A 16,536-nucleotide genomic window follows, 5' to 3' on the forward strand; every position below is an offset into this window, starting at 1 on the left:
GGAGAAGGTTGGAGAAAGAAGAACAAGTTTGATTGTCAACATATTTAATGCAATCTTTCTAATTATAATAACAATGCGCTATAAACGTGAATGATGTAAACTAAAAAAAGCGCATACTAAACACTATAGTCTATAATACGCTAAGACTAGCTTGAGACTAAGTCCTTGACACTGATAATACTCTTCCTGCACTGCTTAATAGTGAAATATATTGAGAGAGGAATATGCGGTGGGTAGGCCTAACTTACTTAGTGCCATAATTAGCTCACATCTTACGTAATTTGTTTATGATCCCTGTGCCAAAAATATCTTTTAAGAAGTAGCTTTTTAATTTTATTAATAGTGAAAACAGGGACTTTACTTTTTACAGTCTTTTTGCCGAATATGATATGGCTCTTAACCACCTACTGCTTATGAAAGAGGAGACTAGACACGATCTAGGACAATGCACGATAGGAAAACATCCATGCAAACATGAGGGAAAAATCCTCTAGAACAGCGATTTTCAATCTGTGGTATGTGATAGTACGCCAGGAAATCAGTAGAAAGAACAAGTCAAAGACAGTTGATCAAGCCCAACTGAGTGTAGCGGAGCATATAGACAACGTAAGGAAGGCGAGGCGTCGAAGAGTCTATGGAGATTGGAAATAGTGTGCTTTCACAACAATCGCACAAGGACAGTCCAGCTAAACTCAAAGTAACACCCATGTGACACAGTCCTCGCAAAACTTTAGCTCTCACTCAGCCTCAGTTGTCATGTCACTGTCTTTTAAACTGGTCACATACATCTTTTATTCCTTCAAAATAGTTTCAAGGTGTAAAGCTTCCTCCCTTCTTGTACCTTTCAATGGACTCATCCATTACACGTGTTTACATTCACTGTTCCCCCTTTCATCACCACTCTGTCAGTGGGAAGCTTTTTCTGTAAACTTGCATTCCCACCATGTGTGACTCCTAACGCGGTCTGTATAGAAGTGTTTTGTGAGTTTCATGGATATATTTGTGTTTTGCTATAGAAACTAACATTTCGTTTCGTGGATATATTTTTCTGTTATAACACAATGTGATTTGCTACAAACATTTGTATTTTGTTTCATGGATATATTTTTCCTTAATAATACAATGTGTTTTGCTAAAAAACTAGTATTTTTCATACTTTTCTTACATAAATCAATGTTTCTTTGCTACAAGAACTGGTATTTTGTACTTCCCGGACAAATCGACTGTGCGCGACCCATTACACAACTCTTTCGACACAACTCCTTCCGGGTTAACATCATCATTTGGACACTGTAATAGTTAATTGTCAATGTTATCTTGCAGTTCCAAGCAGACAAAAATTCAAATTTATTTCTCTCTTTTCTCAAATGTGGTCTAATTTCAGAAGCAACTGCAACTAACTCATGCAAAAAATGCTAATGATAAGATGAGGCTAACTATTTTCTGATTTAGAGTTGTGTTATTCAACCTCCCCATCCTTCCTCCTCATTCTAAACTTTTCTCCTGAATACTATCATTTTTATTGTTGAGGTCAGGCTTTTATCTCGTTGGAATGATTTGAATTTTCTTTATTAAAACAAAGAGCATTCAATTTAACATCCCATCATATCATATGTTGTTTGTTTTGGAATTAGCGTTTTCTGTTGCAGTGAAAGGAATGCTTCGACTCTGAACAACAATATTCACCTCTTTGTTCTGGTTTAATAATATTCCCACATAATCAAAATCCTTACCTTGCTAATGTGTTTAAAACTGGTAAGTTCAGCTTGATTTTTTTCATAATATGTAAAGTTTTTAAAGTATTTGTTATAGATCAGTAACAGAATAAGCCAGAAATAAAAATAAGGCAATTGAAATGCATATTTTACTTGCTTTCATTTTGGTGTGAGGTAAATATTTTCCTGATAAGTGGTACTTCTGACCTTTGCACACTTGCTTAGTGATACTCCAGGAGACAAGTTCTAGAAAACCAAATGTAAAAAACTCAACTCTGGAATACAAAGCCAAAGTAGGTCTTCTAGAAATTCAATTTCCTAAAATTTTCACCACTTGTCTTCAAACTAACTTATAGGCAACTAGTAATCAGTATCTCATCATGAGGGTGCAGACTGCTAGGCATGCAAATTGGTACAGAAGATAGGGAATGCCAAGACCAGCATATTGTGAATAGACTATGTCCAGTAGGGAAAGGTACTCTTCATCACAGTTGTGGATCACATCCAAGTGCATAAAGGAGAAGATGGAAAGAAACACAGCAAAGGTCATACTCTTTGTAGATGATATAGTGGACAGAAAATGGAATGGAAGTTCAAGAACAAGTTGATGTATAATATCAGGTGATAGAGAAACAAACAAGCGTAGAGATGAGTATACTATAACAGTAAGAGGAGTGAATGGAAAATCAATAGAAATAGAAGTTGTAAAAAGTTTCAAATAGTTGGAAATACATAAGAAGGTAAATGATAACATTGGAAGAACAAGCAAATTGCTTTTATTTCAGATATCACAAAACTTCAATAATGTTTATTTTGGAGTCAATTTATTTCACATGTTAAATGTTGAAGCTGGAAGGTTTTGCATAGTAAATATTGATTGTAAATATGCAAAGTACTTTGGGAATTCTGTTCTCATTACAAATCTGCAATAACAACTACAGAAAGTTTACTACATGAAGAAACGAGTCTATATGAGTGGATCCATCAGAGCAAAACAGAGGGGAAGTTGGAGAGAAGCTTTCTATAATCAGTTGTCTGTTCATTTTGCATTAGCTGTTATCCATGATCCAGTATCTGTTATCTAATACCTTCAACTACTTTGGTCTTTAAAGGCCTAGATGAGCTCTGTTTTGCACAGTAGCCTATATAGTGCAGACACTACATGGATCAGAATAACATGGTACGAGCTCTAAGACCTGTATATGGTTACACGAGCATGTTGCTTTATGAACTTGTTTGTCATTATCTGTTGATTATTACATATAATAGTAAATCACCATCATCCTGAGTCATTTAACAAGATGACCCATGTTTCCTCATATACTTTTATTTCACATTTAACTTTGTTATATATGTTCAAGTGGTAGGGAAAAACTTTCCAGTCTTTTGTTTATTTGTGTAGGGCTAATTAGTATGATTATTTTTATATACGGTGGATGTGTTGAGACAGACAGTGGGACAGGTGATTTCACATGAAGAACCAAGAGAATTTAAATTTCAAAAGGAAACTGAAAAACCCTTTTTATGAAAATGAACAAAATGGGCAAATAAATAAATGAATGAACAAACAAACAAACAAACAAACAAACAAACAAACAAACAAACAAACAAACAAAGTCAAATAAATAAATAAATAAATAAATAAATAAATAAATAAATAAATAAATAAATAAATAAATAAATAAATAAATAAATAAATAAATAAACAGGTGTGTTGATGAAATGTGTAGGCATGGAAGTGTTACAATAGTATATAGCTACTTAAAACAATATGGCTTTAGACCGAATAGATCAACAATAGACTTGATATTTACAGTGCGAACAATAATGGAAAAACATCTGGAAAGCAACAAGGAAATCATATTCGTATTTTTTGACTTGGGAAAAGCTTATGATACAGTTAAGAGGAAACATGTATGGGAATGCCTACTGGAAAGCAATGTACCAAAATCATTAATTAACACGATAAAAATGTTGTATCATGAGAGTAGAAGCAGTGTACAAGTGGGGAGTGGCGACTCTGAAACACTTCATACAAAAAAAAGGTCTCAAGCAAGGAAGTGTGTGTATTATATTGATGGATGAAATCATAAAATGTATAAAACAGAGTATCAGTAGTGATGAAGTGAATGCTTTGGTATTTGCAGATAATGTGGTGATTTGGGGAAAGGGAGAAAAGGAAGTACAAAGGAGAATGGACATTTGGAATGAAAATTTGAAGGAGTTTGGAATGGTAATTAGTAAAAAAAGAAAACTGTAGTCATGCACTGTGGAAGAGAGAAAACGAAAAGCCAAGTGAACATAGACGGAGAACGGTTAGAGAATGTAGAACAGTCCACATATCTGGGTAGCATTATTGATGGAAGTAATGAAATCAACCCTGAAATTAATAACAGAATAAGTAAGATACAACATTTTATCATCAAGTCAGAGAGGATGACAAAGTACCCAAGAGAACAAAATTAACATTATATAAACATTGTAACATACGGACTACAAACGCTGGTAACTAATAAGAGACAAGATAGTAAGATCCAAGCAGTAGAAATGAAACTTTTAAGAACATCAGTTTAAAAGACAAGAAGAGATAGAATTCAAAATATTAAAATCAGAAAAGAGCTGAATATAGAACTGCCATTAGTACAGAACATACTGAAAGCAAGACCGAGATGGTTTGGACGTGTAAAAAGAATGGGAAATGAACGGGTAGCAAGAAGGGAATTGGAAAGAGAAGTTAAGGGAAAGAGACCAGTTGGAAGACCAAGAAGAAGGTGGATGGATCAGATTTGGAAGGACATTAGACAAGCTGGATTGGATGTGGCAGAAGTAATGGAGCAGGAAAAGTGGAAGGATGTAAAGGAGTGTAGGAGGCTTGTTAACCACACCTGGGCGACTGCAGTGGGACACTGGTGATGATGATGATGATGATAGCTACTTTATTTCAAGTCATTTCATTTAAGGTAGCCAATATAACTTTGGTGCAGTATCTGTCCATTTATTCATTTTCAGGGGGTTAGGTAAGGCTCAAAAAAGATGTGCCAAAACCCAGCCTTGAGAAAATAGTATATTATCGCTTTTATTTCAATTTGGCATATCCATTTTGATCAACTCTGGCGCCCATATTATGAATAATTTTCATTACTGTATTACACTTTATTCATCTTTTCTTATAGGAAGTACAGTTGCAAGTACTGTGCAACCAAGAAGTTCTAAGGAAGAAGTTCTGTTTTTGATCTATTTCATAACGATATTGACATACACATGAAGAACAACAAAACAAAATGAAAATAGAGTTCAGATGGAACTCCCAGAGGTATTGTAGGAATCAGAAATGAAGATATTAGAAAGAGGATTTGCATTCCAAAACTGTAGGACAGGATGGAAACAAGGAAGCTGAAATGGTATGGACAAATGATGTGAATGGGAGAAGACTGAATTACAGATAAACCAAGAAGAAGGCCTCAAAAGAGGTGGATGGATACAGTGCAGGAGGAGATTAGAAACAAGAAATGAGGTGGAGAGACAGGCAACAATGGAGACCTTGGTACATAGGCCAACCCAGGAGAGAACTAACTGGTAATGGAAACTGAGGAAGAACAAGAAGTAGTTTCTTTGTGATGTCAGTTGTTGGTATGAAGCTGTTTGTCTAGGTCAGTTGCTATTGGTTAGAATTAAAACAGCAACCACTTTACAGTGAGGTACACTCATTGTCTGACCATCAATTCCTTGAATGTTTCCTCTGGAGACAAACCATGTTCAAGACAGTGATCATTGCTGGATATCATCATGACATGCCATGCTTCCTCGAACCTGAACAAAACTCAATGTGTTTAGGTGGTCACCTCCTACTTGTTACACCGCCTCCACCAAATTTGTAAATGTTCTTAGTACTTCATGCACATACAGTCTTATTCAAAATAAGTTTTTGTTTTGTTGTCTATCTTTCACATCATTTTGCAACACTCAGTATGTATTTGTGTATTAAGAAAATGTAATGTACAGACTTTTTGCAGTCAAAAATGTTATTTTGGATTTCTGAATTTTATTTTGCAAGTTCATCAGCTATTTTCAAAAAAATCAATAAAACTTAAATCTATGATTATGTTTCTTTAAATGTATTATGAGAGAGAGATTTTTAGAAATTATATCAATAAGACAGAGAGTGGAAGTCATCTGCAAAACATAATAAACATTTTAATTCTTAGAAGCTAAAATGCACTTTCATTTTAGAAAATATTTTCTACTTTCCTTTAGCATATTCATGAGAGAGATTTTTGATGGGACCATTCTGGAATAAATTTTTAAACATGCTTCTTAGGAACTTTAAAATTTAATGGAGTTTTAACTGTTTGCCTCCACTGCCTTCCTTTCAATTATCAGAAAAACCTGTTGTCACCCATTTTTTAGATTTTTATGTATTCTAATATTTCAGTAGAATCTGAAATTTCTCTGTTTGCATGAATGTAAATCTGAAATATGCACCCTGTTTACACTATTTACACTGAGCTGTCCATTTACTTTTTTGGTATTCTAGAAGCTCCACTTGGCAACACAGTTTTATGAACATTATATTTTTAGCTGCTGCATATCTTCCGTCAAAGTAAACAGAAAGAGACATAATCCTGTGCATTTCTAAAAGTAGTTTCCACTGAGAAATGGTTTCTTGACATTTCTTCTGTGGGGAGATGGTTTCTTATTTTCAAAAGATTGCTTAAATGCTGTCAAATCACAATATTCTTGAAAGTCCTAATTTTTTTTACAACATCAATAACATAGCCAAGATATGAAGAAATTACTTAGCAGAAGTGAAAATAACCTAATTTTTAGATGGCTGAATTATAATGATGACTTTTCAGAACTTTTAGTTTCAAAATAACCTATTTTTAATTGGTTGCTTAAAAATGGAAATATTCAAAATACTTGTAAACTCTTCATTCATTGTAAATATTCACATCACAATGAATCAAATCACAAACTTGAACATTTGGATATAATTTTTAATACAATCTTGCTTGAAGTTTAAGTTAGAATAACGTGTTTAATTGAAACTGCATCAAACAGAACAATTCTATGAAAAAAAGTTGATAACACCCACTTTTCATTAGAAATTCTACTACTGTAATAAATGTTGAACAAATGGTGATATCAATTTTTCTTTAGGGAAATAATACTTATAATTCAGCTGTCTAAAATATGTTTGCAAGGTGTCCATGAAGTAGTTCATGTACTTGAGTAGGGAAATGACAAACATTTATATAAATTTCTTGTTCTTGAGCACCTAAAATTTGGCTCAAATATTTTTGTTCCTCAGAGGCTTGCTACTCTCTTCTTTCACAGACAGCAGCAGGATGAGCCGGGGAGTATTTGGTTTAACGACTAGCACAAATGTGGCTCCACTATGCCACTCACAGGATCATGTTGAAAGCATAACAATTGGTCCACAATATGAAATATAAAATTGAGATACGTAACAAACACTCACGGTCTAACTCTAGTTCATCCCACCACTAACGAGAACAACTAAAATCTCTTTTAGATACTTTATTTACTCTATAGAAGAAATCTTCACTTGAGCGAAAAGTTTGTTTGTTTGTTTGTTCATTTGTATGTTTTTGTTTTCCAGTTGCTGCTGTCACACTCATAGAATTAGGACTACGCGATTCATGAAAACTCTAGCACCATTTTCAGTCTTGTCTTCCTTTACGTCTTCATTTGGGACTGAGGCTTGTTGTGTCCTTTACAAGCAACAGTTAATAAGTAGTTGATCTATGTCATCATAAACACGTAAAACGGCATGCAGTTAAATGTTATAGACATACAAACATTGAGTATTACATTCAAATCCAATATGATATAATTGTTATAGAGACAATCACAATTTTCAAATATATCTCAAGCAAAAAGGGAAACAAAATGATACGTGCTGTGTAAAAGTATGAAAAATCTGAAGTTTGTACACTCTGAACGAGAGTTCGAAGGGAGCTGCGAGGAAGTCTGGCACGAGCAATCGAAGACGAGGCATTGGCAAGGGCTCAGGATTGTCTGCTCTCGAGCTTCGATAGTGCCCTTCATTCCTCGGAAGTCCCGCAAAAAACGATGCTAGCTGGCAGCTTAAGATGATGACGATAATAATAATGAACAACATTTAAGTATATCGCTACTTTCACTACGGCTACAAACATCAGTCCCACATGAAAGGTCTTCGCTCTCTCTTTCTTTGTCTTCCTTTTTAGAGGTACCCTAACGTTGCGTAAGTCTTCACAAATGGCGTGTCCACCTTACAGCTTTCCCTGTTGAAGAAACATAACGAGTTTTATAGCCCTTGTCATACAACAGGAGCTAGACACTGGACTTGGCACTTGAAGAAACTACACTCTTTAAGGGTCGTCTTCGTTATATCAATAATACAAAGTACGAGGTACAAGAAGATTGCAGATAGTTTTCTGGTGATAAAGGCAGACATGCATGGGTAATTTTCTTCATTTTAGTTTAAATGTTGTAATGAGTTGCTGAATAGTAGAGATGAGCAAATATAAACCTTGTGACCCCACTTGACTTCCCCACGAGTTTGTACCGGCAGTTTTGAGACAAGCAAGTCCCGTTTGCACACCTGACCCGCTCACAATTTAACTGGGAATATGGCTTACGGTTTAGTTTCACTCACATAGTGGATTATATAAGTAAGATGGGAATTACTGGAGAGGGAACAGAAAAATCTTACGAGTACAATTCGTGAACAATGTATATTAAAGAATTAACAGTATCATGTTTCTTATATAAAGAAATAAAGAATGTTTTAAATGGAAACAAGAGATAGGTGAATAGGTCAATAATTTGTAATCCTTAATATAATCCTAATTTGCAACCCATTAAGCTCAGACACCGCGGGAAAATCTGGGGACACAGTTAAAGGTGTCTCATATTACAGGCATAGGATAATAATAATAATGATGATGATGGTGATGATGATGATGGTGTATGGCCTCTGGAGAATCATTTCGACATCAACATGTACTTACAGACAGGGAACTAGCACGCTATGTTGGAAGACAGGGCTCACACGGACAATGAGTAAAGTTTCCTCTTCCCAGTGTGACTAGTGGCGAGATCTACGGAAAGAGGGTCTATTAGGCAAATTCAAATGACTTTTATGCTGCCACACTGGACATCAAAATCCAGTGCTGGTTTAAATTAGTATCTGTGTAAATAAGTCAGTTTAGTACAACATTGTACTTCAGCCATATAAATAAATGAGTGTTATTTTGAACTGAAGGAATTCCAAGATAGTTTCCAAATGTGAACGAGGCATCAGCTCAGCTCAGAGGAAGGAATGACTCATTATAGTGGTATTTTCTCGAAAAATACTCTGAACCCTCAGTGGTGGTTGTGGGCAGCAGGCTAATTGGAGAGGGACCGAGAATTATATCATCGTCAGCATCCCTAATTGCAGAACATCCTATCCCCTCCCTGTTGAAAGAGGTGAAGAAAATGGACAACTTTCAGGAGCACAGGTCTTTCCAGCTGAGCCTGGCATTGCTTCGACTTATTTGTGGTTAATTATGACAGTATGTTTGCGAGGACTGAGAAGTCCTTCATTTCCATGCCCTCTCTTTTATCACTATGTTCATTTTTCAAAGGGTGCTGATTATTCCAACAGAGGGCAGTTACAGCGTTGTGCTTCAAAACAATAACCATCACTGCCATTACATTATGGACTGCACTATACACCAAATTGACAACTACAGTTAACCGAGTGTATCAAGTCAGAACGGGACATCGTGTGGTTTATAAAAACTGTAATTGAAAACAATAAGTTAAACCACCTCTCATCATTACAACTGGTATTATAAGTTGGGACATGTCGTACGTAAACTTAACTTACAGTTTGGTCAGGGCCACAAGATTTATAACATGTAATGGTTTATTAGTGCCGGGAGCATCAGAGGACATATTTCGCTTGCAGGTCTTTCCGCTGGAATCCCGTGGGTGTGTGGTGATGATGATTAGGGTGAGACCTGGTGTCAACATGTAGTCTGTTGAGTAACACCAAGGGTCTGCTCGAGGCTTTAGGTCTCCATCCGACGGACAAATCACAATCAACAGCGTCATGTGCCTTCACTGCATGGGAACACTGCGGAGAGGTTTGGCACGCCATCTAGTGATCTCCTCGATAGTCCTCTGCCATGGGGGACAGTCTCCAGACTCGTGGTACTAGAAAGTACTTTTGAAATGCTTTACGATATGGATAGTAGTCATTAAGTTCGTGGACTGGGCTGTGGTGCACTAGAGCGGAAGCGTAACCGATTGTCAGCAGCGGAAATTGACAATGTTGTAGTTTGAGCAAGGGGCAAATTTTAACTTATGCCAAAATATTAGGCAAATCCGCCCGGATCACTACGACAGGAAAAAGTTGCACAAAGACTATGTGATCCTTGAATTGAAGAGTCAAATTGGTATGATCTCTTCAACTGCGCTGTCTGCACGTCTTCCCACTTATGTGCTGCAGGGTGGCCAAATTGAACTAGCCACTGGAGGTAGTGCCACAGTGGGCCAAGTCCTCGCTTTCTACGTATGCGTAGCATCAAGGCGGACATCGACCACCAGGAGAACGTAAACAGTGATACAAATTCCACGGGAAAAAAAGGGCGTTTATTTTTACAAGAGGAAGTTTTGGGTGTATACGGATGATAATGGGTACATGAACACGTGGGGTGAAGATACAGCACAAAAGAGCCCAACAGAAGTAGGTTCATGTATTCTGTATCACCAGGGGAATGTAGCATAACAGCGAGCTCTCAAAAATCTTTGTAACTCATAAGGAAAAGTGGCTCAAAATTAGATTGTTTTGTTTCCGGTCTAATGAACCTCTTAACATTAAGTTGAGGTATACACGCAGAGAAATGGAAGAGTGGAAAATCATTGATATTTCACCTTCTCGTAAGGGCAGGCCATCTGTAAAGATAACAACTTCAGTACCTTCACCATGGGAACTGAGTCTTGCTTACACAGTGCCCATTAAGATGGCAAAAGCTAAATATGATGATTTAATTGCCATGTTTCCATTCATTCCACAGTTAATCATACGTTTTTTAAGGATAATATAAACCAAAAACACAAAGTAGATGAACAATGAAGTTGTATACCAGGAAACTGAGTCAATAACAGGAGGGCTGCATTTTTCTGCCACATATCAAGACTACCAGAAACCAAGGTACTGAAACATCTTTTCAACTACTTTTGGAAAAGTAAAACGAAGAATAATTGGTTCAAAGAAGTCCAAGGTGATTTAGACAAATTAAGCTTGACAACGCAGCAAATTGAAGACCAAGAAGAGAAGAGGATCCTGAGAAACAGAGGCTTGAGACTTAAACTAAAAACATTTACACGCAAATGGTACACCATAACTGACGAAGAAAGAACAGCCAGGTCAGAAAGAATAAAGAAGTTCTGGGAGCAGAAGAAGAAACATAAGCCAAATTTGTAGTTAATACTCTTAAGACTCAAATGTACTGTATATGGATTGATTAAAGTGTTCCAATGTTGGCATAAAATAATATTTAAAAAGCCCAGATAATCTTTGTATTTTGTTTTGTAGTGATTAATGGATCTATTAACTATAATATGCAAAGGCTGTAGTCTCTGTAATCTGTGTGTGTGAATTATGGCAGTCACTAAACTTAAACCTTAATTTTCTCCATTTTTAAAAAAATGGCACTGGCATGCTATGGTTCTCAGCCCTTTACTTGTTACCGCCAGTACAAGTGTAAGAAACGCTGTCTCGAAGAAAGAAGTGTGACCTATGAGCTGAGACCTGGACAGTGACAAGAAGGGAGGAGAGGAGAATTCAACCCACCAAAATGAAATACGTAAGAAGTACAACAGGAAAGACAAAGAAAGATTGAGAAACAAAGATGCGAGATGGAAAACCTAAATGAGAGAATTGATACAAATAAACTAAGATGGTTTGGATATGAAAAGAAGATGGAGGAGGAAAGAATACTAAGACAGATGAGTTCAAGAGAAAGAGAGCGAGAGGGAGAATCTATAAAAAGGTGGATCGATTCAATACCTGGACTGGCACAGAATGATGCAATCATGGGATTGTGACATTTATGAAAGATGGCAGCACTATTGCATTGCCTGGCGACTCGAACTCGGTCCTCCCTGTTTAGAATGAGCTACAAACATTACAGTCGTACGTGTTTCAGTAACTCGCTGCTTCAAGTAGTGTTAAACATCAGTGGCAGGAACCCCACCAAAATAATTTTGTATTTACAGTTTTCTTATTGGTCCTTAGAAAGTTTCTCTATCAAGTTGAAAAATACTGCAAACAGCTAAGTTGAGGCATAATCCATTTACTTCACCGCAGTGAGCTGGGTTTGTTTGTCGGTGCGAAGGAGAGCTATCCCAGCGAAATTCAGGTCCTTCTCTTGGGAAGACGGGCTGACAGCCTCGCTCGAGATTCACAGCGTCTTACGGCGGGGTGAGCAGTTACCTGTTAGTTGTAATAGCACCACACACCAGTGGGAGTACAGCCACTTGCACAGAGACTTGCCAATAAAAATAGCTATTTTATGAAATCAACTGTAATAAAATTATTAAATTATTTATTTTTGGATTTCGGCATGTACAAATTTTTGGGAGCGATTTCGTTTCTCTGTACAAGTGGGTTTGCCTGTAATGGTGGTATATTGTGAATTTTTGCAGCGTTCCTCTTGGATTATAGGTGAAGGTTTTGAGCATTCTGTGACATGCTATGTGAATATAACAGTGGTATACCTTGTGAGGAATATTTTCCCTGGTTTGTAGTTGCTGCACCTATATTCAGTAAGCAAGTGAAACTGTAAAACTTCGGCAATGGGTAAGATACCTGCTAAATTTTGCTCGTTCAGTTTAGGTTAGCCTTTTTAAGTTAAAAACCAAAATTAGTCCCATTACATTTCTGTGAAAACCATGACTGTACTATCACTTAGCGCCAGCGGGTGAAACTGTAAATACATTGTTAAAATCTGCTGTAGCTTAAGTTATGATGGTGCCGTCACTACCGTGAGTACCAATTTGGAAATACCGGATGTGCGAGTATTTGGTTGAAAATATTCTTATTCAAGTGCGTTATAATTTCACAACTTCTTTAATACTTAAATTGTCTTATTCATTTATTTACTGTCTGATCTGTTAGCTTGCTATATTTCCACTTAGTTATCAAGCCAGTTTATAAAAGAGTAATGTTGGCCTTAGAGAGAGTACTGTAGTATGGTTGAGATTATGTTTTCTTTAATTTTTGCAGTTGGAGTAACAAATGTGTCCATCACATACCACTGTTAAATGTTACATTTTTTAATTTGTTTCTTCAAAGTAATCCTGAAAAGTGTAGTGTAATGTACTATAATGCAGCGCAGAGTGAGGGGAACACTTCTACAAAAAGTAGTCTCTCCAAGGTTGTACAGTACCGGTACCTGTGGCGATGACTAGCAGTTTAATAACGACAAGCCTTAAGTTACTCTGCAAGAAAAAGAAAGTTAGTCTTCAACTGCCAAGTTCAGATCAGATAGAAATATTCTTGTAGTTAAGGGAATATTTTACATTGTCAACAGCAAATATAACATTTGTTTGGTGCTTAACATTCCTGCCCACAGCAATACAGTTTGCTTCTGATCATTTCCCAGGCACTTCTGTTGTTCAGCTCCTCAAGAGCTATCACTGCTATCACAATCCATCACTACTGATCTGCATTTAGGGCAGTCGCCCAGGTCGCATGTACCCTATATGTTGTTTTCCTAACCTTTTCTTAAATGATTGCAAAGAAATTGGAAATTTATTGAACATCTGCCTTGGTAAGTTATTGCAGTTAATCTACACATTTTTTGTCTACCTTTGTCCACTTTTTTAGTTGTGTGGTCCATCGATAATGGCATAATTGATTTCAAGAATATTTTAAAGCCTAATTTGTTAAAGGGTTGAAATGGGCTACACTACAAATACATTTATAACATTATATAGGATATTGTAAAATGATTGATTGCCTACTTATGCAACCAACTAGGCTACAATATTACTACATTTTCAAAAGGTAAGTGGAAATTATTAAGAAAAGGAATGGATATTTCCTACTCAAGTGTAGAGTACAACTTCATTTGCAGTACATATCTATACTGATGAACAGTGGTCGCGCACGCTGTTTTGGCACGCGAATCAAATGACAAGCTGGGCTCGCACATATAACATTCCGTTTGCAATGTAAGTCCTCCCAATATACACCGTAAGGAACTAAAGTCATGTACTGTGTGGGATTGTTCGTTGGGATTCATTATGCAGTAGAACCCAACGAGCTAGAATGTAATACTGTACATAGCAGCTCGATTAGCCCTCCTGGCGGAGGCAAGCTGCAAGCAAGAACTGAAAAGAGAAACCACGAGGCAGATGTGCTTTTCATGGGACGATGAAACAAAGCTAGAAAATACGTATCAGTTCATGTTTTGAAACATGAAATGGGACTGTTAACAGGCCAATAAAAAAATCTGTTTAATTGTTAATTTTATTTCCAGTGTATGTTATAAAAATGTTTACATATGCCTTTGAAATGTATGATAATTCATTGAAGTGTGTTTACTTTTCTTCGCTCTTTACCTAATCTTGTACCGTAGGCCTACACTACGTTGATAAATATGGGAGTTGTGTGGATATTTCCATATCCTTGTGAGTAAGCAATAACTGATTTAATAATTTTAAACAATATATTGCTACAAGAAAAAACAAACTGTTAAGTATTTTGTTTCTTCTATTTTAAGTTAGAGTACATTGCGATTCTGCAGGGAACCTCTACTTAAGGAAAACTTATACACATCAAATACTTGCACTTTCCATCCGATATTATCGTCATCAGCTCAAATAATCTCTAATGAACAAGATCTTGTGTGAAAATGTCTCATTTTCCCGCTCTGTTCCGTACTCACACAGCGCTCTGCCTAATGAGGTACATTTAAGACATGGCGGTCACCAGTTCAAAGATGGCAGCATGACAGCTACTCTAATTCTAGCTCTATTGCAGTTATGACAAGAGTTTGTAAACAGTGTTTTAGATGGCATATTTGGCAATAATGACATTTTCGAAAATGAATCTCAGTTTGAGGGATTCTTTCCTATTTGTTTGGGGCGTCGACCTACTTGCACCATATGATATGAACCTGCATGTAATTGGAATTGTGGGACTGTAGAGTGTTGAATGTGAGGAAAGGAACGTTAAGGACAGCACAAACACCTGGGCTCCAGGCCAGGGATATCAATCATTCAAAATTAAAAACCCCTGGCCCGGCTGGGAATCGAACCTGGGACCACCCGGTAACAGGCGGGACCAGTTTGAGGGTAGTAATAGCATCAGTGAAAGTTGGTCAAGTGAGCAGAGTATTTCACGCCAGGTCCATCCAAACACCAGTGATGCAAAAGAACCTTGGTGATTGAAAAATTGGAGAATAAAGACATTAATCGTGATATACATATCTGTTTTGTAGACACAGCGGTGTTTCAGAAATATTCAAAAACTTAGAGAGTCCGTCCACCGTCCAAAGTTGGGATCTGCTCTTCTTGAAATGATTTCAAATGAAACAGTTGTACCACAGCCAGCCGTCATTCAAGGAACAGGTCATGACTTCTGCACAGGTATTTCGGGATGTTGGAATGTAAAAGATCTCTGGTGATACATTTGGTATTTACCCGACAAAATTAATTAAATCTCAGCCATAGACGCCCAAGAGAGATACGGTTTACTCTGTCTGCCATCTAGCGGACCTAGAGTAAAACGGAACGTCGAAATTGACGAGCAGACAGCCAGATGGCGTCAAATCGAAATATCTGCAAACAGTAGCTGAGGCCATACGATTATGATTCCGTTTTTATTCAATCTACTCATGTTTCAAAAACAAGTCCACGTGGACAAAGAAGATATCAGATATAAGAGAAAGAGAAAAAGGGAGAAAAAAAGAGGAAGTAAAACTCTTAGTGTGGTTTCTTGACGCTCTTCTTTCTCGCTGCGTGGAAGTCGGAGAGGCTGACCACAAGACCAGACTATATTAAATTTAAGACGCCATTCTCTGATTTACGAGGGACTGATGGTACAAACGCTTGGACAAAGTTTGAGCGAAATCAGTGGCTTTGCTGTGTTAGTGTCGATATCTGTACAGGCTGTATCATATCAGAGAACAGAAAAGCGTGTTCCTTCCTTTTCTTGTTCTGTTGCTCGTTTCATGTCGTACTAACTCTGACGACTGAATAGGACGGGGAGGAAGCGACTGTGGCCTTACGGTATAGCTCCAGTATTTGCCTGGAGTGGAAATGGAAAACTACAGAAAACCATCCTTAAGGCTGCTGGTTTGCCTCGTTCTGACTACAAACGGAATTGCCATATTTATGTGCCGGTAAATCAACTAGTTTTTTTTTTTTTTTTGCTAGTTGCTTTACGTCGCACCGACACAGATAGGTCTTATGGCGACGATGGGACAGGAAAGGGCTGGGAGTGGGAGGGAAGCGGCTGTGGCCTTAATTAAGGTACAGCCCCACCATTTGCCTGGTGTGAAAATGGGAAACAATGGAAAACCATTTTCAGGGCTGCCAACAGTGGGGTTCGAACCTACTATCTCCCGAATACTGGATACTGGCCTCACTTAAGCGACTGCAGCTATCGAGCTCGGTAACTGTTTTATTACTTTCTTTCCTAATACCCTTCATTTAAACTGTGTTGTGCGTTGAAATAACGCAAAGCACATGCGCTACCAAATACAGGATGTGTTTCCTACTATGACGTAATATTGCATGTACATTAAGTATT

At 37.1% G+C, this 16,536-nt stretch overlaps 1 protein-coding gene across 2 annotated transcripts in view; it reads right to left on the bottom strand.

The window, feature by feature from the left end:
- The window catches only part of LOC136884939 (regulator of G-protein signaling 7), a 276,905-nt gene that overhangs the window by 115 nt on the left and 260,254 nt on the right, over positions 1-16,536 (bottom strand). Inside the window, exon 15 of one of the 2 annotated variants that reach the window (XM_067157265.2) lies at positions 28-8,005. The exons of the other annotated variant lie outside the window; for it this stretch is intronic. Within the exon in view, the coding sequence (XP_067013366.2) occupies positions 7,945-8,005 (61 nt within the window). The 3' untranslated portion in view covers positions 28-7,944. Of the gene's footprint in view, positions 1-27; positions 8,006-16,536 lie in introns of those variants that run through there. 2 annotated transcript variants of the gene reach the window in all.

Source organism: Anabrus simplex, chromosome 13 (genome assembly GCF_040414725.1).
Source record: "Anabrus simplex isolate iqAnaSimp1 chromosome 13, ASM4041472v1, whole genome shotgun sequence".
NCBI lineage: Eukaryota > Metazoa > Arthropoda > Insecta > Orthoptera > Tettigoniidae > Anabrus > Anabrus simplex.